We start from the raw sequence: 27,794 nt of genomic DNA on the forward strand, positions 1-27,794 counted from the left end.
ACAACCAGATACCAGACAGGTGTTTATCAGTATAAGAATTGAGGTGCCAACTGTATCAAATATGTTCTTAAGTAGACGAGAGGGGAGGCTATCTAAGGGGCAGGTAGTGGGCCAAAGATGGTGAACAATCTCAGATAGAGAGGACATTGAGATGGGCTCTAGCTGGTCCAAAACAGCTAGGCACATACAGTGTTTACCCAACCATTATACAGGCCTGGCGGGCCCGCCAGGCCAACGGGATCCCCCGCCAGGCCAACAGCTGCGCGGCGCGATGCATGTGTGCATTCGGAGCGCACATGTCAAACAGAGAAACTGACGAGAAATAACCTTCCTTTATAGGTTCATGGCAGGAGCATGACTAGCCAGCAGACATTACACTGGAGATATTTAGGAGTCAGTAACAGGGAGTTGAACAGGAAAAAGTGCTGAGCAAAACTTAGAAAGCTAAAGTCGCTATGTCGCCGTGGCAACCAATCTGTATCAACAGCTGAGACAGCGCAGCAAGTTATCTTGAAAACAGCAGGCTATTGTAGCCCTACAAGCTTTATTTTTTGGTATTTTCAATGCTACTTTATTTTTATGTTTTAAATTGAGAAATAGGCTACATGAAATATAATGGTCAGAATACAAAATTTTGCTTATTTTGCACACATTTTGATTGATAGGCTAATCATGATGTGTAGCCTAGGTTAATTCATTTATTTTAAAGTAATATTTGATCAATTAAAGGAAATGTTTCATGATCCAGATTATTTCAGAAATTAATACTAGACAGGACATACCTGTCTATATTAGGTCTAGTGTTCATTGTATTTTATTTTTATATCCATGTGTTTTTCTTCAATAGTTTATATGGCTTGTGTCTCCAAATTATTCCAGAAAGTTGTTTTAGGCAGGACATATGACAGCTGTTTACAGAGCAAAACATTTTTACTCAGATTTAGCTTCTCAAAGTGCACCAGATTGATGCATTTAACTTTAAAAAGTTAAATGTTTTCTTCCGCAGGGGCATGACCCAAGACCCCACTAGAAGGTCCATTCTCCCCCAGCAGTCTGAAAAAATCCTGAGGGAAAGACAAAATGTACAAACGTACCGAATGTGAAGGCATAACCCTATGCCCTCATTTGTAGCGGGCTGTCAAAAGAGGCTCATCCATAATACGGTTACTTTTGGTCAATTTCTACTAGAAATTTGGTACGCACGCCGCGCGCATACTCTTTATCAGCTTTTACCACCGGGCCTAAAAACAATTCTAGGGGAAACACTGCACATAGGAGGAACAGAAGGGTCAGGTTCAAAGGGTGTGACTAGTGAGGATCTAAGGACAGATATTTTTTCTACAAAAAATTTAAGAAAAGCGTTACAGAGAGTAGAGGAGGGTACGGCAGAATTATTGTCACATGGATTAATAAGAGAATTAATTACGCTAAACAATATCTGTGGTTTATGGCAGATATTAGTAACCATAATCGAAATGAACACCGTTTTTGCAATTTTGACAGCTCGTTGATAGGTCAAAAGGCAAGTTTGTAACATTTCGAAAGACACACGCGAGGCTAGTCCTTTTTCCACCGTCTCTCAGCCTGCCGACAGGCCCGGCAGAGAGCGCGGGTAGTGTCATTTAAAGTGAGCCAGCTGTGTCGTGAAGATTTTGTGACTTCCCAATGATTCCACATCTGACCGACATATCTTTTAATAATGTGAAGGTAGACTAAACTGTAAAACATTGCTATTTTAAATCACTTCATGCAGAATGGCTGAACATTTTCTTGTGCTGGCCCTGTCTCAGGAAGTGGGAAACCGCTATGGTAACTTCTCTCTGGCAACCATGTTCCCTCGGCGGGAGTTCACCATTGAAGACCTGGACAAGACTTTGCTGGAGCTGGAACTGGCTCCAAGTGCTTCCATTGTGCTTTTACCGGTGAGTAGAGCCACTCTCCAGCTGTCTCTCAGTCAGCCCTGAATAATAAAAAAAGAGCTCAGGAGAGCTACCAGACAGCCTTAAACACTGACACTTTTCAATCATCTGAGGTTCACATGGATATATCGGTATCATATCTGTGTATTGTCTACAGAGCTAGTCAGGACAAGGTGAGCTGGGCTTAGTATAGGGTGGCAGGAGTAATCACCTAAGCTGACTCTTAACAAATATGTCCCAAAATGAGTTTAGTTTGTATTTTTGTGGACAGTCCCTTTTAATTAACTGGGAAGTAAAAGGAGTAGCTTTAGCATATTTGGCTCATTTTCAGCTCTAGTCCATGGCTAGTTTTTGATAGGCACTAAGATACAATAGTTTACAAAAAAAAATAGCATTACATTTATGATTACAGCAAGCCCGATCAAAATGGAGAAAGACATACAAACATATCACACACTATTGCAGCAATCACAAATAAACAAGCACAGATGAAGGAAGAGACATCAAATCAGTTCATGCAATAAATAACAATACAATACAGAGGAGACGAGGGTGAGGAAATGAGTCACACCAACCATATTAAAAGCACATACAGGGCATAATATGCAGACGGACAACATCAATGATTATTTAATATGAAACACACAGGTCAAGATGAGTGTGTGTAGTTGTAGTAATCTGACAGCCATGTACCTATGTATATCGTTGATATGGGTGTGTAGTGATTTCAGTTTTGTATGGAAAATAATATATGACAAAATATGCTTTTCCTGTGTGGTGCTTCTGGTGATCTGACTGCTTCTTTTACGTTGGATTATGAATGAGTAGGTATAAAGGAGCAGTATTATTATGTAGAATGTTGAACCATTCCCCGAACTTGCTTTTTGTATTAACATCATTTGGATGCTCTCCCTCTCAGCAGTCTGTCAGGCCTGCTAACTCAGTGGTCCAGTCCTCAGGAGGCGGTATCTGGGCCGTGTTGGGCTCAATCCTCTACCCTTTGCTGGCTGTATGGAGATTCCTTAGCTCCGTCTTGTTTGCATCCCCACCCCCTCCTGAAACGGCATCCAGGGGCCCCAGCCACCAATCCAACTCTCACAACAAGTCAAAACCTTCAGGCTCCGACAAAGCAAAGAGGTGAGGACACTCACTGCTTCATTCCAGGGGGGTGTTTCAAGAAGAAGGTTTTGAGGCAACTCAGAGTTTGTTCGCTCTGAGTTAGTGGAAACTCTGGGTTTTCCGTTTTAGGAAGCAGGTTCAACGCACCTCAGAGTCAGTTACTGCGGCAACATACGCCGTGGGTCTAACCTGTCAGATGCGTGGTTTGAACTACTCTGAGTTTGTTTTCACTTCACGCTGCAGCTCCGGCTGAAGAAAGAGTCACTTTCACAACGCGACCATGTACAGTTTAATGCAAAACCACTCCATAGAAATCTCCATCAGGATGTTTTGATCATTTCCTAATGATTTTACATTTGTTCGATAATTTATCTGATCAGTAGCCTAGTTCTCAGCCCTCTTGTTGTTCATATATGCGGCCACCTTACACATCGTGAACATGCTTTACATTCAGATTAATAAACCTATTTGTATTGGATGTATATCAAATCCTTTTTTTTTATTAACAGGAGTTTTTTAACGTCTCTGCCACTGAACAGATTTCTGTCAGGTTTAAATGTAATTCTGCGGCTGCACGCAATCGTTAGTGTTCACTTGTGTGATCCCAAAGTCCCTCACGAGCCTCGTTAAATAGCCTAATATGAATATAGAAATTATATAATAATTTAAACTGTGATCACTTGAGGAAAATTATCTGGTTATAAATAAATCAGGCTCTACAACGGAAACTGTCACATAATTGACATAATTTGTCTGACGTTAATGTCGTTCACTCCCCATTTAAAAGAAGCGACAGTCTGTTTACTGCACAGTATTCTAGCTTGCCCACATATTATACCGTGAATATAAAACACTGTCAGCAATGCTGTGCCAGCTTAATACTTTTGCTGCTGCTGAAATGCGTAACTCTTTAAAATAGACTATTGCTTCTCATATGGAAGCGTAATATTTCTCTTGACAAAAAATGTTTGCCCCGTTTTTTTATGAATTGCCAAGGTGATTAGATCAGAGTTATGGGATAATATCCCCGTTAATTCTTCTCCATACCATAAGCTCATTCGTTAATATTTCTAACTCTAGTGGGAGTTTATTTTTTATTTTTTTGGGAAGTGGATAAGTGGGAGGATCAAGCATTTGTTTCTCCTGTTCCCATGGTGAATCATGTTATCAGCGATCCATTGACGATGGCTTTTACGCACGCGCTCAACCAAGAGTGAACACGCTCAGAGTTGATTGACCCAATGCTGATCCACTGTTCTGAAACCGAAAACCCAGAGTTGGAGTGCAGGATTAAACTCAGATTTTGTAAACCCTGCTTCCTGAAATACTCCTCTGGTAGAAATAGTTCAAGCAACAATGTTCAAACTAAACCAAACCTCAAGGACTCAACTTTTCAGCAGCCTGAGGAACCGGCAGGGGTTTAAAGATTCCACATTTTGTTTCAGTACACCAAATGACATTTGCATTGATACACAACAGCAGCTCCAAATTAAATGGTATAGGAAATTCACATAAAATGTTGTTGGCTGTCAAAAAGTGATCTAAAATTTCCATCAAAACACAAACAAACAAGAACAATGTTTGGGTTGGCCTTTACCTGAAAAATCACTTTTCTTGTGGCGCTTGAGGATATTTTTGAAGGAAGCCCACTTCTCGGTAGATGTTAAGTCACTCTTGAGGCTCTCCATTTGTAGATGATTTGCCTCACGGTGGACTGATGGAGCTCAAACTTTTTTATATAAATTTATAGCTCTCCCCAGACAAATCTGCAACATCAAAACTCTATTCCTGAGATCCTCTGAGATTTTTTTACCCTTTTAGCATGTCTGACCTGTATGGGTTCACTTTGGTGAGCCTAAACTGACTTGGTTTTATCTCTGTTTTACCTTGTGCCACCCAATATCTTCCCTAAAGACCTCTCATTATATTGGTCTATTTCATCAATCAGTTTGGCCCACCTGATTGTTTTTACCTGCTCGATTTAAGCAATGCAGCTCAGGGTTCACAAACTTTTGCACATACAACAGTTGGCAAATAATTAGTTTGACCTCTTTTAACAATCGATTTCTTGTAAAGAAAAATGTTGAATTGATAAACAAACATCTGTTATTTCATATAAAAAATATTGGTATTGATAAAAATGAATTAATAATGGTTAAACACAATAAAACTCCAAAATGCTCAAGGGGTTCACAAGCTTTCAAGCAGCACTGTATATGCGGTTTTCCCTCTTAAAAAGTCTGCAAACTGATATCAAAGAATGTCTGTGAAAGACCGAAGATTTGAAGCGAAGATCTTATATTCATGAGGGCTCACTCTGCCGCTTTTTCCAAACCAAAATAAAATGCAAATATGAACACTTAGTTCTCGATTTATAAAACTCCCACATAACAAACATACTTACTTACACTTAAGGCAGCACAATCTAATTATGACAGCCTATGTCTCCTTCATATGATTTCACAAATCCTCTTGGTACTACTTTGAAAGCTTCTCAGAGTTGAATCTGAAACGTAGCCTGTGTCATTGAAAGCCACATACTCCTTAATAAAACGTGAAAATGTTTGCTTCATCAAGTAAGTTATAATTAAATTGCCAGTTGTAATGGGCCTTTTTCCATCCAACATCGATGCCAATTTAGAATCAACAAGATAGTAATCTTTTATTTTATAGATGCCATGAACTTGTAAAAACAATGAGTATTCTTTCTCTGTGGGATGCTGAATTCTCCAAATATCAACAAGGTTAAAGGTCACATATTATGCAAAACGCACTTTTTAAATGTGTTGGAACATAACTAAGGGTCCACGGTGTGCCTAGGGACTGCCAAAGTAATAAAAAAAAAAAAATCTCTCCTTTCCTCACCCTCCCCCTTTCTGAAAACCTCTTCAATATACTCCAGTCAGAATTCTCGCCAGTCGGCACAGCCACTTCCCCATATTTTCTTTATATGTCCAATTGTCCATGCTTCCCCCCCATATTAGTAACCAGAAACTTCCATGGACATATAAAGAAACTTCCACCGTGCAGTAGTCTATGATAAACCCCTACCCCCCATTTCTTATTGGTCCACGGCCCCGAGATCTGATGGAAAATTTTCCGAGCGACAGCCAGGTTGTTTTCCCCGCTAAGCGACAAGATGCCTGTAGTCCAGCATAGCATGCTGAATGTTACATACACCAACACAGAATGCTTTTGCTCATACACCACTCATTTGTCTTAACCACAGCAGTCTATTAATGCCTTGTTTTTAATAACACAACGGATAGGAAGCTACTTGTGCTTTTTTTTTATCGGTGAAACTAAAATAATAGTTTTTATTGGTATTTTTGCCTGCCTGGTGTATAGCTACTAGCTTTGGGACAAGCAACCAGCTTTTGCTCATAACACGCTGTTTATATTCCCCACAGCAGTCTGAAAATGCCTCGTTTTTAGCAAGACAAAGCATAGGGAAGTAATAGAGTCGAAGTCTAACTTTGAAGCTAATTTTTTCACTGATTTTCGTGATATTTTTAGCGGTTAGCTTCCAAGCTAGCTTCGGGATAAGCATTGATCTTTTGCCCATAACAAGCTCTTTATATTCCCCACAGCAGTCTGAAAATGCCTCGTTTTTAACAAGACAAAGCATTGGAAGGTAATAGAGTCGAAGTCTAACTTTGAAGCAAATTTTTCACTGATTTTAGTGATATTTTTAGCCGTTAGTTTCCGAGCTAGCTTCGCAGTAGCCTCCATCTTTTGCTGCATTTTTATTGTGAACATGCCGTTTCCATTAGCTTGTGGCTGTCAGTGCATCTGTATGAACATAGTCTTTCATGTAGACAAGGATCGGTCATGTCAAACTGTTCAAAGTGCGGGTGAGCTCCTGCGTTACTAGCCCTAGACATGGTTCTTCTCAGGGTAAACCCAACCGTGGTAACAGCACAGGCACGGCAAGCTATGGACCTATGGGCAGACACCAATGGCTTCGCTTCCAGACAGGGGCAGGGGGAGCTCATAGATTGTATATTTACGAGGGGAGCTGCAGCTCGGTTTTAAAAATAGGCCACCGTGAGATTAGCTGAAAATCAGGGTATAGAGGCATACTACAATAAATGATCTGAATGGTTTTTTCAGCAAACAACTAAATAAAAACGTATTAGGGACCTCTAAGACCATATAATATTGACAGAAAAGTGTATAATATGAGACCTTTAAGCGATTTCATCAGATTATTCAATACAACTGTGGAGTCCAAAGGGTTTAGTTTAGTTTAGTTTTATTTATTCGTCACATACACAATTACACAGGGCAACGCGTAGTGAAATTCTTATGTACCAGTCCGGCTGTAATTCAACTACTATATAAAGTGCAAGACTATAATAATGAGTGGGTGGTGATTGGGTGGTCGGCTAATGGCGCTTTTCCACCGCACATGTAGCTCGACTCGACTCAACTCGACTCAGTTCAACTTGGTTTGGTAGCAGCACGGGTCGTTTGCCAGCGCAAATAGTACCTCCTGAACGTGGGCGGGGTTGTCGTAAGGGGCTGAAAGCCTACTCCGGAGCAAAGTAGCAAAGCAGAAATTACGAGCAGTTGTTGCACTATTAACTGAACCAACCGCCAAAAACACGGATGAAAAATGTTTAAGAAATACCCCCCTTGTATCTGTTTACAGCTAACAACCTTGTAACAACTTACAGCTAAAAATTAAACTAAATACATTCATATCCTTTGGCCAATTTAAACAGACTATCTTGGATCTGCCAAACTCTACTTGTAACTGTTTTAATTAGACTATATTGTACTTTATGCCTTTTAATTGCTGCCACTCTTCCCCACTCTGTAAATGTTTCAATCGTTTTGTTTTTTCTTCTCTTCACTTGTTGTGTATTTGATGTTTTTGCATTGAATATTTTGTTTGTATTGTTGTTTTGAATTTGTTTTGACTCGACGTCATTGAAAATGAGGGTCACCCCTCAATTGGTCTCTCGAGGATAAATAAAAGTTAAATGAAATGAAATGAAAATGTTTGCTAAAAGAAGTAGAAGAATATTGCTACGGGCCATTAAAAGGGATGGTTGTTGTCCCTCTGCCACACAGTCAGCTGTAGGGATGCGTCACGTACATCCCTATGCACGTAAACACGGGCATGATAAAGTTGACTGTATAGTGCTTGTTTCAGGATACGTGTTTTCAAATGCAAGCCGTGTCTCAGCCTGAATATTTTATTGAGGTAATCAGTTCAGTCCGAGGCTTGTAATGTAATCGCTCGCTATCATGTCTGTCCCAGCTGGCTACTATATTCTATTTAGCCTAGCTGCTAGCTGCCCTACATGTCTCCTCTCGTATGTTAAAAGTAACTTCCCCAACAACCAACACTGGGTGAGCTTAGCAAATATATGGAAAAAAATCGGATCTGTGATGCAAATCAAATGAAAGAGAGCCAGAGAAGGCTGCACGCGGCGTAAATACACTCAAAAGTACCGGAGAGTTGGCCAATCAGAAGCGTCGGCAGACGGCCGGCCACTGATTGGCCAGACAATAGTCTCTGGCCAATCAGTGGCCGGCCGTCTGCCGACGTCACCTTTTAGCATCGGCTCAGCTCGCTTGGAACCTAGAGCGAGGCGATACCAAAACAGCAGCCGGTACCAGGTACCATGAAATTGCGGTGGAAACGCCAAAAATGCGAGTTGAGTCGAGTTGAGTTGAGCTGATACCATGCGGTGGAAAAGCGCCATTAGTGACATTGTCAGTCTGGTTTAACAGTCTGATGGCCTGGGGAAAGAAACTTCTCCTCATCCTCTCTGTGTTGGCCCTCAGCAGACAGTAGCGTTTCCCTGAAGGCAGCAGGGTAAACAGACTGTTATTGGGCTGGCTGACATCACTGGTGATCATTTTGGCTCTTTTGCTGCATCGTTTGATTAGCCTGGCATTCCCAGACCTGCCACTAGGCGCTGGCAAATTAAATTTGCTGCGCCTGTTGGTCTGGACACTCTCCGTTGAAGCTTTTTCAAGAAGACCAGAAATCCGGGCTCACGTTTCAATTGGTTCTATCTAATATGGGCGCGCCAGAGCCCTTTATATGGTACTCTGGGGAGGACGTAACCGGATGACGACAGTGACGACTAATATCCGTTCTTTAGTGTATTGGGTACATTTTCACCTTGACGACTCAGCCCCAGTCTGGGTAACAATGGAGTCTAGCGCTATTAGCCCATTGTCTCTATCCGCCCTCTTAAGCGCCGCACTTCCACTCTCTTCGGCTATTCCCAACAGTAGTCCCGTGATTAAGCACTCCCTTCGAATTTGGACCCAATTTAGGAAGAATTTCGGAATGCAGAATTTTTCACTTTTCAGCCCAATTGCAGCTAATCATTTGTTTACTCCCTCGACGGTGGATGGTGCATTCAAGATCTGGCATAAAAAAGGCTTAAAATGCATCGGTGATTTATTTATTAATGATCTATTTGCTAGTTTTTCTCAATTGACAAAACACTTTGGTATCGAAAAGACACATTTTTTCCGATTTCTGCAAATCAGGCATTTTACGCAGAAGTTAATTCCCCAATTCCCTTATAAACCGCCAGCCAATCATGTCGATTTGTTTCTTTCTGTTAACCCCACATTAAAAGGCTCAATTTCTGTGTTTTTCAACCTTATTTCGAAGTTGCATAGCCCCTCATTAGCAGCTATAAGAACCCTGTGGGAGCAGGACCTAGGTTCTGCCTTCGCAGATCACATGTGGGATTCAGTCCTGGATCGGATACACTCTACCTCCATGTGCGCCCGACATGCTCTTGTGCAATTTAAAGTAGTGCATCGTATCCACATATCTAAAACTAAATTAGCTCGTATGTTCCTAGACCTGACCTGTGATAGCTGTAAGAGCGCACCGGCATCACTCTTTCACATGTACTGGTTGTGTCCCACCTTGACTGAGTTCTGGACATCAGTTTTTCAAACAATTTCTGAAGTACTTCAGCATCAAATTAAGCCGAACCCTTTCACTGCAATTTTTGGCATTGCACCAAATTCGGGCTTACCCAAAGTGAAGCTGAGAGTACTGGCCTTCACCTCACTACTTGCTCGCAGGGCTATCCTTCTCAAGTGGAAAGATCCTGCTCCTCCTTCCCACTCACATTGGATTCGAGACATTATGGCATGTATGAATTTAGAGAAAATACGTTACACAACCCAGGGATCCGAGAATAAATTTGACAGAATTTGGCACCCCTTCCTAAATTATTTAAAAAAAACAATAATAACTATAGAAGAGTAGCTACCTCCCCCCCCCCCCTTTTTATTTGATTTAATTTTATTTCTTTGTTTTTTTGTTTTTTTTCATATTGATTGTTTGTTTTTGTTTCTTGTGGTGTGTGTTTTGTGTTGTTGGGTGTGAGGGTGGGATGTGGGTGGGGTATGTTCAGGAGAAAAAGGGGAAAAAATTTGTACTCGCTGTGCTACAATTCCGTTGTTATTAACATTCAACACGGGCGACCGTGGCTCAGGTGGTTAAGCGGGTTGGCCAATGATCCAAGGGTTGGCGGTTCGATCCCCGCTCTGCCACCTGTCTCATTGTCCTTGGGCAAGACACTTCACCCACCTTGCCTCATGTGTATGTGTATGACTGCTGTATGTTTGAGGTGGTGGTCGGAGGGGCCGTAGGCGCTGAATGGCAGCCACACTTCCGTCAGTTTGCCCCAGGGCAGCTGTGGCTACTGGCTACTATGGTAGTTTACCACCACCAGTATGACTGTGTGTGAATGAATGGAACCTGGAACCCTTTAAAGCGTCTTTGAGTGCCTTGAAAAGCGCTATATAAATCTAATCCATTATTATTATTATTATTATTATTATTTAATAAAAAAACCTTTGAAAGAAAATAATAAGGGAGAAAGAGATGAAAAAATAAAATAAAGTGGGCAAAGTTTATGATTTACTGTGATGTAATAGGCCTAGTGTTCTGCTTCTGATTCTGAATGTTCAATGTCCCACAATCAAAGGTGTAGGGGCGTAGACAGTTCATACAACTTATAATTAGAGAAAGAAACAGATGAGAAGTACAGAATGAGGTAAATACATTTCATTATAAATTATGTGCCAATATTAAATCAATTTGAGGCTCTGAAGGGACAATAATTTTTGGTGAAAAAATATTCAGACATAAGCCCAGCCCACTTCCGGTTTCATATCCTAATACAGATACATATAGGCTAAAGATAATTTTGTTGGTTGAACAGATACAGATACAGATAATGACGTCTCAGCACAGCCCTACGGCACTTGGCACCATGGCAGCCACCTGAGTAGGCTACACAGAGGCATTTGAGTCCACACACAGTCTGAACTATACGTGGAACTATTCAAAAACATTATAAACAACCAATTCTTTTTAGCCTTGAGTGTTGTGTAACAAATTACTTCAACTCCAGTACTTTAAGTAGCCTACAAGTCTGAGGCACTTGTAGGCCTAGTTTAGTATTTCATCAGTCATTTTAATGCTAAATAAACTGTGTCTGGAGTTTAATTCCAGCTACATACCCTGCTTTTACATTAATGCACAAGTAATAGTAATACTCTTGATAATTTAATTTAATTATTTTAAAATCAGATACTTTAGTACTTTAACTCAAGTGGTGTGTAAAAGAAGATTTGTAACTTGTAACTTTGTACTTGTACATTTTCTAGTAAAGTATCTCTACTCTTACTCAAGGATGTTTCAGGTACTCTTTACAACACTGCCGAAGATGTACAAACACTTCCTACTAAGTACTAATTTGTTTTATAAATGTTAGCCTGTATGTCTTTATAGGTAGGTTTTCAAGAAAAATAAGGTAAATTGCTGTGAATTATACTGTAGTAGAAAATGTATCCCACTCCGGCCGTGGTTGATGGAGCACGGCAGGATGTATCCATACCTTCATGTTGTTTACACCAAATTCTGAACCTGCCATCTGAATGTCGCAACTGAAATCGAGACTCATCAGACCAGGCATGATTTTTCAATCTTCTGTTGTCAAATATTGGTGATCATGTGAGAATTGTAGCCTCAGTTCCCTGTTTTTAGCTAACAGGAGTGGCACCCGGTGGGGTCTTCTGTTGCTGAAGTAATATCAGGACGTTTTCGTGTATATATAGCCCGCCAAGTCTATTTATTCCTTGAATAAACCTGTTCCACTATAAAGTAGACTGTGTTCCTTGACACTCACCCCTCTACATGACTAGAAGGACCAAAGCCGATTCACACAGTTCCAAAAGGTTTTACTTTTCACCAAAAACCTTCACACCTTTTATTACCTTAAATGCTCTGGTTTAAAGCATTTGACCCTTTGACTCCTGCCTATCTCCAGATCTCCCCCTGTGTTGTCCCCTAATGACACATACAATGTCTCTTCTAATTTATCCTAGGTTAAGTCCAGATTTCAGACCTTTGTCCTAGATACATTTTTAGAAAGGAGGAGATTAGATAATAGGTTTTAGTTATTCTGGTGGATGAATACCTTACATTACCCCTGACTTCAAAAGACTACCGTTAAGTCCTCACTTAATTCATACACCTGGATGAACTAGGCCAGCAGATAAATGCAATTCCCTCCTATTTTAAGGAGTGTGTTATGGGATGTGTATTCTCTTATCAGTGGTGTTGCCGTAGTGTAGGTTTGAATTGCTTACCTCAGGAGCGCCGCGATCTCTTTAAAGAAAAACCCTAATTAGGTCCTTGTTCCCAACTCTAAACTAAAAATCAGGCACAGGATTTATAAAGTTTTCAAGAAATTTTATTCAACCAATATAAAAAGATTATACTTTCATTATATAGAAAGAAAAGATAAAATAAAATGAAAGGAAGGAAAATAAGTACCTACACTCCCATTTATGTGGTTAATATATGTAGATAAATATAAGACTTAGCTTATTTGTTTTATGTAATTTGTTCACATTGAATTTAGTTCATGAGTTCTCTTCAATAAGGTTTGTCCACTGTTTACACAACTTTAAATATTCTCTGCGTTTATGGCCGAGCTTTCACCAAAGTCATATTAATTTGAATTTCTTCAAACTCTTATAACAATGCTGATTTTGCGACACAAAAAGTCAGGAAAAAGTTGGTTCAACAGTTTAAAACTTTGTTGATCCACAAGAGATCAGGAGTTTTCTCATCTTCAGGTTTTTCAAAGCTTATCCGCTGTTTACACAACTTTTAATATTCTCTGGATTGATGGCCGAGCTTTCACCAAAGTCATATTAATTAGAATTTCTTCAAACTCTTATAACAATGGTGATTTTGCGACACAAAAAGTCAGGAAAAAGTTGGTTCCACAGCTTTATAACCTTGTTGATCCACAAGAGATCCTATTCGGAGCGCTATCAAGTATAAAAGTTTATCCACCGTTTACACAACTTTAAATATTCTCAGAGTTTATGGCCGAGCTTTCACCAAAGTCATATTAATTTGAATTTCTTCAAATTCTTATAACAATGGTGATTTTGCGACACAAAGAGTCAGGAAAAGTTGGTCACAACAGCTCAAAACTTCAACTTGATGCCATTCCACAACCTGGTTCATCAATTAATTCCTATTAGTAACCCAAATGTTTCCTTACCAATCTTCTCAGAAAAAAGAAGAATTGGTTCAGAGCTTCACCCTCTTCTCTAGAACAAAAAATTAACAGCCCTCAATTTTTCTAAGTATTTTGCACTCAAAAAGATTCAGAGTGTTTCTTTCAAGTTTTTCTTCTAAGTCTTTCGTCCATGCTAAAAGAACAAAAAAGTGGAACAGTCAAGACTTCCCCAAAAACCAGCAGCTTTCATGCTCAAAACCCTGGCTTTATATAGTCTGAGGACAGAGAGGGTGGGTGTGTGTATTAGGGGGGAGAGGGTGGAGGGAAATATGAGGGTGTGTGTGTCCAGCTCAAGGACCCACTGCCCCCCTTGTCTCTCTCACCCCTGACCTGTCCCAGGACAAGCCCAGGCATGCCTTTTCAGAGAGGCCTTAGGAATTCACAATTATGTATATATTTCAAGATAAAAACTTGAATACAACACTTTTAGTGATTCTACCTGAATATTAAAGGTCACTTGTTACCTTGCCTGTCTTGTTAAAAATATCATACTTTTCCCTACGAAAACAAGAAATATACATTTCCCATTCTCCTAAGAACAAGATATGTACAATGAAAAGTTGCAATATTCTTGCCTATCTCAACAGATTATGTTCCCTGGTCCATTGGCTGAAAAACACCCCCCAAAGCATTAGGTTCCCACCACCATGTTTGACAGTGTGGGAATGGTGTTCTTAGGGTTGAAGGCTTCACCTTTTTTATGCAAAATGAAGGATACATCATTGTGACCAAACAATTAAATGTATTTAGTCTGATCATAACACAGAAGATCAGAAGTCCTTCTTCTTTGTCCAGATGAGCATTTGCAAAGGCCAAGCAGGCTTTTCGGAGCCTTATCTGGAGAAGAGGCATTCCCCTTAGTCTGCGTCCAATGAACAGTGTGCAGTGTCCGTTGGATTGTCTGCCTTGAGACGTTGCCTCCAGCAGAGCCAAGATTAACCAGGGTGGCCTTGGTGGTGATCCTAGGATTATTTTTCACCTCTCTCACTATCCTCCTGGCCAGCACAGGTGTAACTTTTGGCTTCCATCCACGTGAGATTCCTAGAGCTGGCCCGAATTATTCAAATATCCAAGTATTCGTTTGTTAAATTATTATTCGGAGCTCAATTCAGTATTCGGAATATTCTTCTTTTTTTTTTTTTTTAAAACATTTTTCACAAAAGTACCTCAAACTGCAACATATTTTGTCAGAAAATAATAATTATATACACAAGTTATACAACAATTGTAAAATATACATTAGACGTTAATTTAAAATATATGATCAAATTATTTGAACTTTGACCTAGTTGGCCGCTGTCCTTTCAGAGCGCAACCGGTGATATCAGCTGTAGGCTACGTAGGGATGGGAATTGATAAGAATTTAACGATTCTGATTCCGATTCCGATTCTGCTTATCGATCCGATTCCTTATCGATTCTCTTATCGATTCTCATTGTGTGAGAAAATAAGTACACATTTGTTTATTTGTATTAACCTGCTCAAATATCTGATCAGAAGTGTGTCGAGTGTGTGCAAAGATTATTAAGAGTAGGGGAGAACGGGGTAATTTGTCACATGGGTTGGATGTCACATTCGTTATATCTCGCCACCAGAGCGCGCTAGGTCTGAAATGTTGATATAAAAAAGGTCCAGAATTGGGATCAGAGGTCACATACATAGACTTCCTTGGAGTTAGACTGCTGCATTTCAGGTGAGAGGATGTTTTGTGTTTTTCATGTCAAATTCAAAATATTTTGCTTCTCAGTATTTTTCTTCTAGGCTTTTACACAATGGGTTTATAACAATACACTTGTTACCCTCAGAAAGTGTGAAGGGTAAACTATAGTTTAGATTGTGGTTAGCAAGCTAATTAGTTGTCAGATGGTTGTTGGCCTTGATGCTAGCAAGAAATTCAAGTTGGGGTTGGTCGTCAAATTTTTTGGGGGGTTGGTTGTCACATGTTATCTCAAGGCTGCAGCCAGAAAAGGAACCCAATAACGAAAGAAATTGTCAAGCTGTATCCTCACTGACACCCCAGAGAAGGAAAGAATAGAGCAGGAAAAGGCAGCTAGCAAGCAAAAGAAAAAAGGGCAACAAAAACAAAACAACCCAGTGCATCCCAACTAGACCAGCTGCCAAGGCTACAGAACGTTATGTAGGCCTATTTGTCAACTTGACAATGCAATTAAACATTCAAATTTGGTTCTGCCTCCTTGCCTTCTTTTTAAGATTTTTCCCATTAAGATAACATTGTGACAAACAACCCCATAGTGTGTGACAACCGACCCCTTGATGGGGTTGGTTGTCACAATGTGTCAGAGTGTCTTTGATGGTAAATTACTTCTTCATTACAATAAGTTGGAAAAAAAGAGAGACACACATTTCTAGCCAACACCTTAAGCTTCAATTTAATGTAGGAATGGCTATTGACAGATGTTTTGGTGATGAGCAATTCTCACTAGAGTAAAAAGTGTGCCTACTTACCCCGTTCTCCCCTACTTTAGGATTAGGAAATTGTCAATTTTCACATTCATTGGTCCGGACAAAAAAAAAGTTGAAAACAAAACACAGACTGAAAACAGTCAAGGAAGAGCTTGTGCCTTTTGGAATATTAACTGTGCTCATTTGCATTCAACTTGAAACTAAATTCAACTGACATAAAAAATGCAAAGAAGTCTTCTGTAAAGATAACACCAACTATCAACCTTGGAAAATTAACCATTTGTTTGCAGAAAAAATATCATGTATGCCCTCTCAGGAAGGATACGAGATATGTTATGTACATGCTGTTCTGGGGCCGTATTCACAAAATTTTTATCTTAGCGCTAAGAGTACTCCTAAGGAGCACTAAAAGTTCTTAGTAAGGAGTAATTTCTTAAAACCTATTCACAAAGCTGATAAGATCAAGTTTTACTAAGGAATGGGAGGGACTCCTAAGCTAAGAATAGAGGGCGGTGTTGACCCTGTTGCTATGCTATGTTCATACCTTCTATGCCCACAGTGATTGGCTGAGAGGGAATGAGAGCTAAGAGTGAGTTTATGATAGAACCACTGTGGGAGATATCCATATTGTGTCGCTGTATTAAAGTGAAGAGTTTTTATATACAATTAATGACAAGTGACACTGATTTAACATGAAACCAAGATACTGCAGGGTTTCCCACACATTCGTTCACAATTAATCTACAATAGCGCCACATTGGTCTATTCATTTAAAATTTTACAATGATTTGAATCGGAAAAAATATCCTCATTGAACAGCTGCACGCCATGCACTCTCACTGTATTTCCCTCAACGGCGGACTATGCAGCAATAGTCAGACAGCGACAAACCAGGAAATTCACCATTTAGAAACAACAACTGGCGAAATCGTAAAGTGCATGCGGAAGGAAAAAGGCGAGACGAGCAACTATACAGTAGCGGACCTGTGGAATGGAGGAGATGGAAGCGCCACATATGGGCCTCCTCTAGTAACAAATTAAACCCAAACGTGACACCAACAGTAACTTTCAGTGCATCGTAAACCCAAAGCAACTGCAGGAAAAGGAACTTAACAAATAATTGTTTATATAAATATAATAAATATAAATGTGTCTATACATTCTAAACATAGCTTTACTAAGATCATTAAACCCTTACAGCTATTAAGGTACCTTTTTATAAAGCTCACTAGCATTAAATCTCTCCAAAACACCATCAAATGGTTGTCTGTGATTTACTCTTAGTGACATAGGAGTCTTCGAGAGGACTCCTGGCTTTTCATAGATTTAGGAGCTAGTTTTAGCGCTAAAATGCTTTGTGAATTACACTTATCTTAAAAAGTTAGGAGTCCTAAAATTAGGAGTGAAACGCCCCTTATTTTTGAGAGTCACTCCTAAATCAGCACGTTAGGACCTACTCTTAGCCTTAAAATGTTTTGTGAATACGGCCCCTGATGTGCAGCGCGCTGTTTATTATTAATATAACGGCCCCGTCATCAGACACATTTGCACATCGATTGCTCCTCAAGTAATCCAAGTATTTTTTTTTGTATGGGCAGAGATCGTTATTTCAAGTGTGTAGTTACAAAGCTTCATGTTTAACTTTAGTGTAGGCTACTGTTTCCTTATCACCGGACCGCCGTGTTCCACTGTGTGTTGTTTTGCGTTCGTCTCAACCACCGTGCGTAAAGGGTGCATTAGAACAGCTGACGGGAGGAAAAAGAAAAAAGCTCTCGCCTTTTTATCTCTCTTCCTTTTTTATAAGCCTGCCCGCTGGTTATTATTAATATAACGGCCCGTCATCAGACACATGTGCCGGATGTTTTTTGCACATCGATCGCTCCATCAAGTTATCCAAGTCAGTGCTTTTTGTATGGGCAGAGATCGTTTTAAGTGTGTCTTTATGAAGTTTATTGTTAAACTTAAGTGTAGACTATTGTTTCCTTATCACCGGACCGCCGAGTTCCGCTGTAGGCCTATGTTGTTTTGGGTTCGTGTCTCGACCCGCCGTGCGTAAAGGCAGCATTATAACAGCTCTCGGGAGGAAAAAGAAACAATCCAGCTGACGAATGTGAGTAAACACTGCGGGGCTTAAGGCAGCGGTCAAGAAAACCTTTTTGCTTTGCTTTATGCTGCTCTCACCTTTTTATCTCTCTCCCTCTTTTATTAGCCCACACATATGCCTACACACGTTTATTCTCACACATTTTATGTACAAGTCCAATGGGCAATTCTGGTGTCGACTAGACAGGCAGCGGACATTCAAACGTTTAACCGTCAGGATCGCCGTCTGCTCGCTTGCGCTCGTGCTTGTGCGCATGTCACTTGACGAAATGGAAACTTTACAATTGTTGCAAGTGGTTGCCTTTTCAAGTGAAAAACAACCAACATTTAGAGAGATTCTGTCTCAACGCCATGTTTGCTGCTTTCTGAACCAAAACAACGCAGCTTGAGTGTCAAGTCACGACGCATTTGCAACGAGCGGAATCGTTAAGCAGGCATGTTAACGATTCCAAGGAATTGGTTGACTCGTCACCGGTTCTGAAGAGGAACCGGGTCTCGATTCCCATCCCCAAGGCTACGTGATGTTACCAGAGCAAGGCAAACTAAAGCGGCACCAAGCACAGGAGGGATAGAGAGATGGAGGAAGAATAGATTATGTGTTCCTCTTAACTCTATACCACAACATTAGCGCGATTTTGGAAGTAGCCTAATGCTTGGCGTAATGCTAACGTTAGCTTACCTTAGCTGTTTGTTTACGTTCCTAATGCAGCCCTGCTATCGCCCATCATCAACAGTGACTTGCTTGATTCATGGGAATACGCGGTCAATAATGGATATAATATGTACATAAAAGACTATCAATATTGGATCTTGTGCTGGGGATGTGGAGCTCTTTGGCCATTTCCCGTGCCTATTTTCCTCTCGACACATCGTTCTCTATCCAAGCGCACACACGCATGTCCCGGCCGCATCTGAATGCGCAGCCAGTCCACGTTTCCACGGGACAACGGGATTGGATTATCACATATACCGAATTTGCCACTCGAACGGACCTCGTCACTTGTCTGAGTATACATCGCTTTTCAAATATTCGATAAATGTTCGATGCATGGCTGTCTCCACTATGCTAGGTGGCGCTGTAGCCCTTTCAACAAGTGGTTATAGAGCCACGTCCGGTTCCCTTCCGGTAACAACCTTACTATTTTTTACGTCGTCTCCTTCCACTTCCTTGTGAAATCCGATATCCGATTCCTGTATACATGCAGAGAGAATGCAGACTTTGAATGAGTTATCTAGGTGTTCTTATCTGACTTCGCTTGTCCGTTAATGTGCCGATTTGGGTGCGAAGTAGATCGGATAAAGGTGTTTACATGCATTTTACAAGTCCTGTTGAAGTCGTATTCGTTTATTTACCCAATTATGAGTCTGCATGTAAACGCACTGACTGTTCCACCCGAAAAAAAAGGCACAGGCCCTTAAGCTGATGATCGCTCTGGTAACGGTCAGTCCATAACTTTACGCTGAATATTAGACCCCGAATATAAAACCACCCGACTTTTTACGACCTATTCCCAGGGGGAAACCCCGCCTTATAATCGGACCAATACGGCATGTGTCACCGCTGCATGTAACAATATTGCATTGGTGATGCATTTTTTTTTTATCAATGTAGCGAGTTATTATTGAAGTGCAGACAGAGCTTCTTTTTTTTGTCAGCACTCCCTTCTGAGAATATGCCTGTAGCCTACTTCAACAGCGGGTCTCCACACTGTTGATCCGTCTGGACAACTTTAGCCTGCATGTTTAGGATCCAACTGGCCGGCTGGTTTGAACTCATTTGATTGTCTTTTTTATATTTTACGAGTTTACTCCTTGTGCTCTTAATTCAAACCACATATCACGTGATGAGCAACATATCAGACTTCGTTTTCTGTCTCTCTCTCTCTCTCTCTCTCTCTCTCTCTCTCTCTTCCCACTCTCTATTCCCACTCCTATCCTTTTTTTGCAAGTTAAATGGGAAATAAATTAATAAGAGAAAACAATAAATATGAGACAGAGATATTTCATATATTTTCATTGTGACACTGACACCTGTTTCAATTAAATAGGTTGCGGTTGTGGTGGGAAAAAATAGCCTACAACTAATTGCAAACCTATATAATAATAATAAGTTACTTTCTAGCAGGATGTTGATGTTGAGCTTGTGGCTCTCAGCTGTGCCAGAGCATTGTCGCAGCCCGCTGCAGCAGTGTGAACTGCCAGTCAGGCTAGTTGAGCATTTGCAACATTTTCAAGTTTGCGTCTCGTTGCGTGGTGAATCTTTGGTCTGAACTGGGCTTAACCTGCTCAGCACCATGACTGAGAGAACGTTCCCTTACAGAACGTTATTGGCCACGCCCACACCGCCCTGTAAAATGTTCTAGACAAATGTATTTTTAATCAGATAATTGTAAACAGCTTATTGAGAAACCCAACGTAAATGTAATTTATTTATTTGTGAGTGTTGCCAGGGCCTTTAAGGGGATAATTGTGCTCCAGACATTCTATTCTTAATCCCTAATAACATCTACAATTTTAAACATAGCTGCCTAGTCTCACTCTTTGGCCGTGAGACACACGCAAATCAACCAGTTCACACTCTCACACGCCACACCTCAAATTTCTCACGCGGAGAAATGAATCCCCAAAATAACATTTGTTTTGCGGGACTATTATTTTCAATTTCTTATTTTGAAAAGCTAACAGACATGAGTGCCGTGACTTCCTCTTTCTGAATGCGCATTAACGTTAAGGTGCGAACACACTACACGGGTTACCCGCGTATGCTTTATGTGCGTAAAGGGCGTTTAAGACGGAACGCGTTTGTCGCCCCTGGCAATGCATTCTCAATGGAGAGGCGAGCGGGCAGAGAGAAGGCGCGGCGTTCTGTCAGGCGCCACGACAAGCGGGCGCACTCCCGTGGAACTGTCGCTTCCGTGCTCGTCGAACGCATGCGCGCGCTCGTAGGAGCCGTTGGAAAAGTTGAGAACTGTTTATCTTTGTCGCGGCGGTTGAAAAATCACAATCACACTCGTCCGCCCGTCATTTCACACGGGGAGCGAAAAGTGAAGCCGCGGTGCCAGGCGACAACGCGAGCGGAATGTCGCCTACCGTCTGAAACGGCCTTAACGCGGCTAAAATGTTGCTTTAGCGCCATGTGGTTCCCTATGGAAAAATAGACGATTTTATACGCGTCTGTATGCGTGTAACGCGTGTAGTGTGTTCGCACCTTTATGCTTTGATGTGCACTGTGCATTCGAAGCGGTAGGCAAGCACCCCCTCCCCCCCACCTTCTCTTCCGAGGTGTGTGATGATAGCGTGCCAAGTTACCGCTGATAAGAATTGTGTCCCTGCCGGCCGATGAGCGCGCATGCATCAAACATATTAACCCTTCAATCTCAGTCAAGTAAATTCAGAAGATCTTTGGATCGTTTTGTATATTGTTTTTGGTCATTTAGTTTGAAATTTAGGTTTGCAAAGTAACAAATGGCTCATCCGCCATTAAAAATGCTTTTATTATTCTGTGTAATGAACTAGCCTATGTATTGTACATTTATAGCACTTTTCATAACACAAATCAAGGTAGCCTAAGAGGAGGGACCAAGTAACCCAGATGTTTTATTTTAGCCTAGTAGTTTGCATTGGTGTTGAACTGTTCCCTAATTTTCTTCTTCTTTGAATAAAGCCTAATGCTGCTAGTAAAATACCACCAGCCACTCAACCCTCAATAGTAGACATGATATAGAATAATTACCTTTATTACAGTTTAACCAAATGTTTTAACAATAGGCTACAGGAGATATTTGAAAGCACTACATTCAATGTAGGCTATTCAATTAAATTTGTGTCAGCGAAACCGTGAATGTTCTCTTTTACTTTACATAAAAATTAATGCAGAAAAGGCACACATTGCTTCATAAAAATTCACCAGAATGCAGGAAATTAAGTGTTTAATGCTCAAACATTTCTGGGGGGGGGACCCCCAGACCACCACTTATAATATGTCCACACCCAATGTTTAATTAAAACCTGTCCTACGACTTTGCAATTCATGAATTTGTTTATTTTAATAAGATTTTTGATGTGATATCACATTTTCCAATTGTCTTTTATTTCTGATTATTATGAACAATATATAAACTCACAGGACACTAGCAAAAATGAGTGGTTGGGGAGAGGACACGGTTTTGGGTCCCTCGGCTGAAAAATCTCACTCATTTTAAATATTTTAATTTTTAAAGATAACAGCAGTTACATATGGAAGACGGCCTTTTGTCCCGGTTCTCAAGAATCACTGATAAATATACAGTATGTATATATATATATATATATATATATATATATATATATATATATACACAGTCTAGTGTAGAAACATAATATCAGTAACAAGGCTTTGCAAATAAGAGAATACCTTGGCTCTTTTAGATGGGTTATTTAAACCTCTTACATTTTAAGACGTTAGATTGATGATGCTATTTTCATTCGAACTGTTAGTAGGACCACTCATGACACCTCCACATTGTAAAAATGCTGGAAACCATTATAAACTGACAGAATGTTGTGAGTAACGCACACAAAAGTAAAAAAGAAAGAACTATCCCCTACCCTCCCCATTTCCCCTTTCCCAATTAAAGGAGAATAAGTAAATAAAAACATCATAATGGAATTGCTGGGCAATGGGCCTACACATAAGCCTAGTAAACTACTAAACCTAGACACTAAACTTCAGTTCCACACCACCCTTACAAGTAAACGATAGTTATATTAATATATGTGTTAAATCGCTCTTTATTCATACAGTGGTCACTTCTATAGTGTGCACGCTTCATAACACAGGTCCCTCAGTCACTCCACTTTGCATGTAATCGGCAAGAAACTTTTCGGGTATCCCACAACCGTTTTCCAATCAGAAGAGAGAACGTGGTTTTGGAAATGGTTTATCATGTTCAATCGAAATTACGGATCTGCGATGACGCTAGATAACACGCTGTGCTTTAATGAAAACTGCTAACTGCAATCACTGACAGGAAGTTAGCTAAAAGAAACATTTTGCTTACTTCTCCTTTTAAAACCCCTGACACTAACAGCTTGCAGACAGGTTCAAATTAAAGTGCTGGTGGGAAACACCAGAGTTTAACAGCACAGAGTGGGTCACTTTGGTACCATGATGGTCAGCTTTAACCCATTGATGACGGCTGCTGCGCGATGCCACATTGGCTCTCCTGCCTGATGCTGCGTCGCGCAGCATTATTACTTTATCTAATTTTCATGGCATTCCCAGCATAGAATGCACTGTCATTGGTTCAAATACACATGAGGTTGGTTTTGTTGATTTTTTTAAGACCACGTGACTACCCAAAAGTTGTGTGGTTTGCCGAAAATCATGTCAATCAAAAAAATAAAAAAATAAAACAAAATAATAAAAAAAATACGCCAGCTATGTCGGCGACAGAACAGTTAGTGGCGTTTGGTGCGCAGAATCAAGGTCTACTATAGACTACTGACGAAAATCACACAACACATTGCATCTATTTATTAACAATATTTAATAATTTTCAAATTCATCTCATTTTGACGATTTTTAGAAATATTTGTTTGTTTGTAAGCGCTAAGGGAGCATGTTTAGATAAAACCTGTGAACCTTAACTTTTAAATGTATTTTATTTCATGTTTCTATGTGCTACACAGGCTTAGATATTAAGGTTTTGGTAGACTTGACAATTCCTACTATTTTTTCAGAAAACCCTCAGGCATTAAGGACATGCATCCTAGATTGCCATAGTCATCAATGGGTTAAGCAGCAACAAAAAACAACACGGTATAACTGAGCCATAGTGACAGCGCCCCGGGAGTTGGACCATAACTCTATTCAAAATGTAATATTAGTCCAACTCAGGACGTAAAACAATAACAGCATAGCATGCAGTCTTATACCTTTCCGGTTCTTTGGTTCATAATTACGTAAAAAAAGGAAAAATTTACTTCGCCGGTACAGTTCGGTTAGAGATGAGGGACTTCTTCCCGGGCGCTGTTCACGACCATGCAGTCAATTAAGATGTAGCTCCGGCTGCAGTGGTTTGGATGTGCATGCTGATGTTGCTGGACAATATTTTAGTGAAACCTCTGTGTGTGTGAAGATCAGTCGGGAAGGAAACAAAAACCCGTGGCGTATGCCAGCCTCTCTCAGCCTCTGCCTGGCACCGTCAAACTCTCTGCGGTCTTTGATCACGTCTGCTGTGAGGTCCGGGAAGATGCTGAAGTGCTGTCCCGGCTGGGCGATATGACCAAAATCTCATATCCCGATATAGGTCATTTCATATCCCGATAACGATACATTTCACGATATAGCATATTTTCTGTAAATTAACGTAATACAAATTTAATATAAATGACACATTAAAATAAGGCCTTTCTCTTATTACATTTTGAATTATGTACTGGACAAATAAAAAGTATTTAGAGCTTTTGGATTATTTTTTCCTTTTATTCAAACTCAAATTTTCAAGCATGCAACAAAGTAGAAAATGCTCATGTTATCTGACCGTCCAACTTAATAGCCTACTGCAGGCCTACTTACAACCTTAGTATTTTAGTCTGCAATAGCGCACTGTTCTCTACACCTTGTAATTTAGTGTATTTTTTTCTTTCTCTAAAATATCATAATTTCCAATTCAGTGCAAATAGGCCGCAATGTAAATGTTTTGGGAGTCCTTCCTCCACGGCTTATTTCAGACTGTGTGGACTCACACTGTACGCCTGTGTGCCGGTGGTTGCTATGCCACTGCTGCAGACGAGGCTCCAGTCGCCCTTCGTAGCGAAAATGAAAGTTAAAATGAACGACTGGGGGCTGCCACTAATGTTCATGAAGCTTTTGGTGTGAGTGGAGGGTATCAAGTAGCTATTGGAAATGACAGGCTTTCTTTTCTGTTCTATCCATGGACCTATCACCGAGGAGTAGTCCCACACGAAAGACATGGTACCAGTGACGGAAGTGCAGCGGGGCTAGCAAGCGCTGCCTTCCTGTGTCAAATTAAGCAATATGTTTTAGCCTCAAATCCTGCCTTCTGGTTGGAATTCCGCTAGCAGTATGGCTATATCTTTTTGAAAAAGCAAAGATTTATTATAAAGTCCCAAATGCAATTGGCGCTGGTATTTTGAAGTAGACCTATTGTAATAAATGGCTAAACATGCACAAAATGTGTTTTGAAGCACAGTTCACTGTCTTGACATCAGGCTACTCAGAGATTCCAATCTGTGAATCAGTGCATCTGAAGCTTAGTGTGCGTGTGTTTAACATAGCAAAAAGCAATGAAAACAAATTCAAGTCCTGCCAAATATCACCACAAAGGTTGTGATGCCACTCCATTTGCAGAACGATGTATGCAGCCAGGAAGAGATGGGCCAGCAGAAGTATGTTGCTTTTCTGGAAGAGCGCATTAACAAAAATTAAATTAGTGTGTGGGCCAGAATGAATAAAGTTCAACTGAAGTTGTGGAAGAGTAAACTACAAGTTTTGAAGCGCAGACTAGGTGGTGGAATTGGAAGATGACAGGTCTCTGTTTGCTCATAAGCTGATCGTAGCTCTATCACGGCCAGAGATCAACCTTAAAGAAGCAACTGGCCAGAAAGAGTTTACCTCCCAACCACATGCCTTCTTCACAGTGACCAGTGACCTTCTGCCATGCAGAGACAAGACTAGAAATGTTGTTCATTTGTTACCTATTATGGTCAATTTTCAAGTTTGTAAGAAAACAAAAACAGAAAAAGGGTACCAAGACATCTGTAAAATACTAATAAACATAAACACACCTGAAAAGAGTTCATTCTGGGAACTTTATTTAACAAAAATAGTGATCCTGGCTTTGCAACCAAATCACAAGGTGCTATTAGGTACTGAATATAAACTTAGTCAGAAAAAATGGAGACATAATTTTTCTCAACATTGAAGACACTCTCCAAAAACTTTCAAAACATACTTTGGCTTCGCTACTATTTGTATTTGTAATAAAAGAAAACATTGACTTTATTTTAATATACATATCTACTTTATTTGTGGTAATGCAGTGTGTTTTCTGCCATTTCCCTTCCAGAGAAAATCTCTCCAAGCAAACTATGGAGAAGCAGCCCAAGGACTTCAAGAAAGAGGGTAAAATCTGCAGGCTGAGAACTCAGGAGGACAGTGAGGACGACAACAACACATGGAATGGGAACTCCACCCAGCAGATGTAGCACACTGAAGCAGCTTTACTGGGTTTCTCCTCCACATAGGGCTGATTTCTCTTTTTCTGTCTTTTTCCTACTGTGTTCCAGGCCTACGGCCCTGCACCTGGCCTGCATGGATGGATGAATAGTGATCTACAGATCTTTTTTGCTGGGCTTAGTTGAGTGTTTTTGTCTTGATTATGACATGATTCTGTCTCCTAACCTGGGCTTAGATTACAGCAGGTTGAAAATTCTGGCTACACTCTTTTTTTAGTAGGTCACAGGTGATGATTCTTATTCTAAATGTAATGACAGGACAATGTTAAACATGATTTTGTCTGCCATGAAATTCTCTGTCGAGGGCAAATCAACAGTTGACCTGACCTTAAGATGATGTAGTCTGAGTCCGGCTTTACATTATGCTATGGAGTCACTGCGTTTTAGAGACCTTTAATTTTGAAAAGTTATTGGAGGATAACCGATGACTCATCCAGATTATAGTAGAGGAATGAAGACAGTTTTGTTTTTGAAGTATGAAATATTTAATCAAATAGCTTGCAGATCATTCATCTGGAACTGTTTGGAATTCTACCAAAGTGGTGGCCTGCACACACACAAACACACACACACCCTGGCAGTATGTGTTTCTACCAGTTGAAAATGGGTGCTTTCTGTACTTCTCCTAATTTAGCAATGAAAATTAAAGCAGTCCGTTGAAGAAAAAAAACTCAATTTGGTCTTGTTTTTTTGCTAACAAGGACTTAGTATTACCTAACCTTTGTTCCACACATGGGTGAATTTATTCAGGCCAGCTTGATGTCATCATGATCCAGCCAGGTAAGGAGGCATTTTATACACAGTAAGAGCTTTAATAATTTTGATTTTCTTTTTCCAACTTTATTTTTTCCAAATATTTTGCAAAGAGAGTACAGACAGTATCGCAGCAATGCATACACCAATGTAGAATACACTTTGTAATAAAGGCAAATAGAATTGCTTATGATACATCCAATTAACAGGATGTATTTTTCTAGTTGAGCTAAAAAGAATGGAAAAAAAGGAAAAATAAAACTAAACGAAGAAAAACGATGAATATAGTCTTAAAAGGACAGCAACAAACAAACTTAATTTGGCGTATGAGTTGGCCACCGGAGACTATAACCGTTTTACTTTACAATAAGGGTACATTAATTAATTGTTAGTTAATGCTAAGTTAATGCTCAATAAGCATTAACTAACCGTTAATAACTACTTAGTTAATGCTTAATGAGCATTAACTAACTGCTATGCTTAGTTAATGCTTAACTAAGCATTAGTTAACTAAGCATAGTAAATGCTAAACCGAGCAATAACCTACAATTAATAACTAACTATCTACAGTTAGTTGATGACCTACACATTAAATATCTGTTATAAGCATAAACTAACAGTTAATTAATGTACCCTT

General features: G+C 40.1%; 1 protein-coding gene across 2 annotated transcripts in view; it reads left to right on the plus strand.

Annotated features, from left to right (window-relative positions):
* Positions 1-27,079, plus strand: part of ubxn4 (UBX domain protein 4) — a 94,606-nt gene extending 67,527 nt beyond the window's left edge. For both annotated transcript variants that reach the window (XM_080037465.1, XM_080037466.1), the window contains exons 11-13: positions 1,791-1,922; positions 2,839-3,056; positions 26,236-27,079. In XM_080037465.1, the coding sequence (XP_079893591.1) occupies positions 1,791-1,922; positions 2,839-3,056; positions 26,236-26,374 (489 nt within the window). In that variant the 3' untranslated portion in view covers positions 26,375-27,079. The remainder of the gene's footprint in view (positions 1-1,790; positions 1,923-2,838; positions 3,057-26,235) is intronic.
* Positions 27,080-27,794: the final 715 nt, after the last annotated feature.

The sequence above is a fragment of the Ammodytes marinus genome (genome assembly GCF_949987685.1).
Source record: "Ammodytes marinus genome assembly, chromosome: 12".
NCBI classification, from domain to species: Eukaryota; Metazoa; Chordata; class Actinopteri; order Uranoscopiformes; family Ammodytidae; genus Ammodytes; species Ammodytes marinus.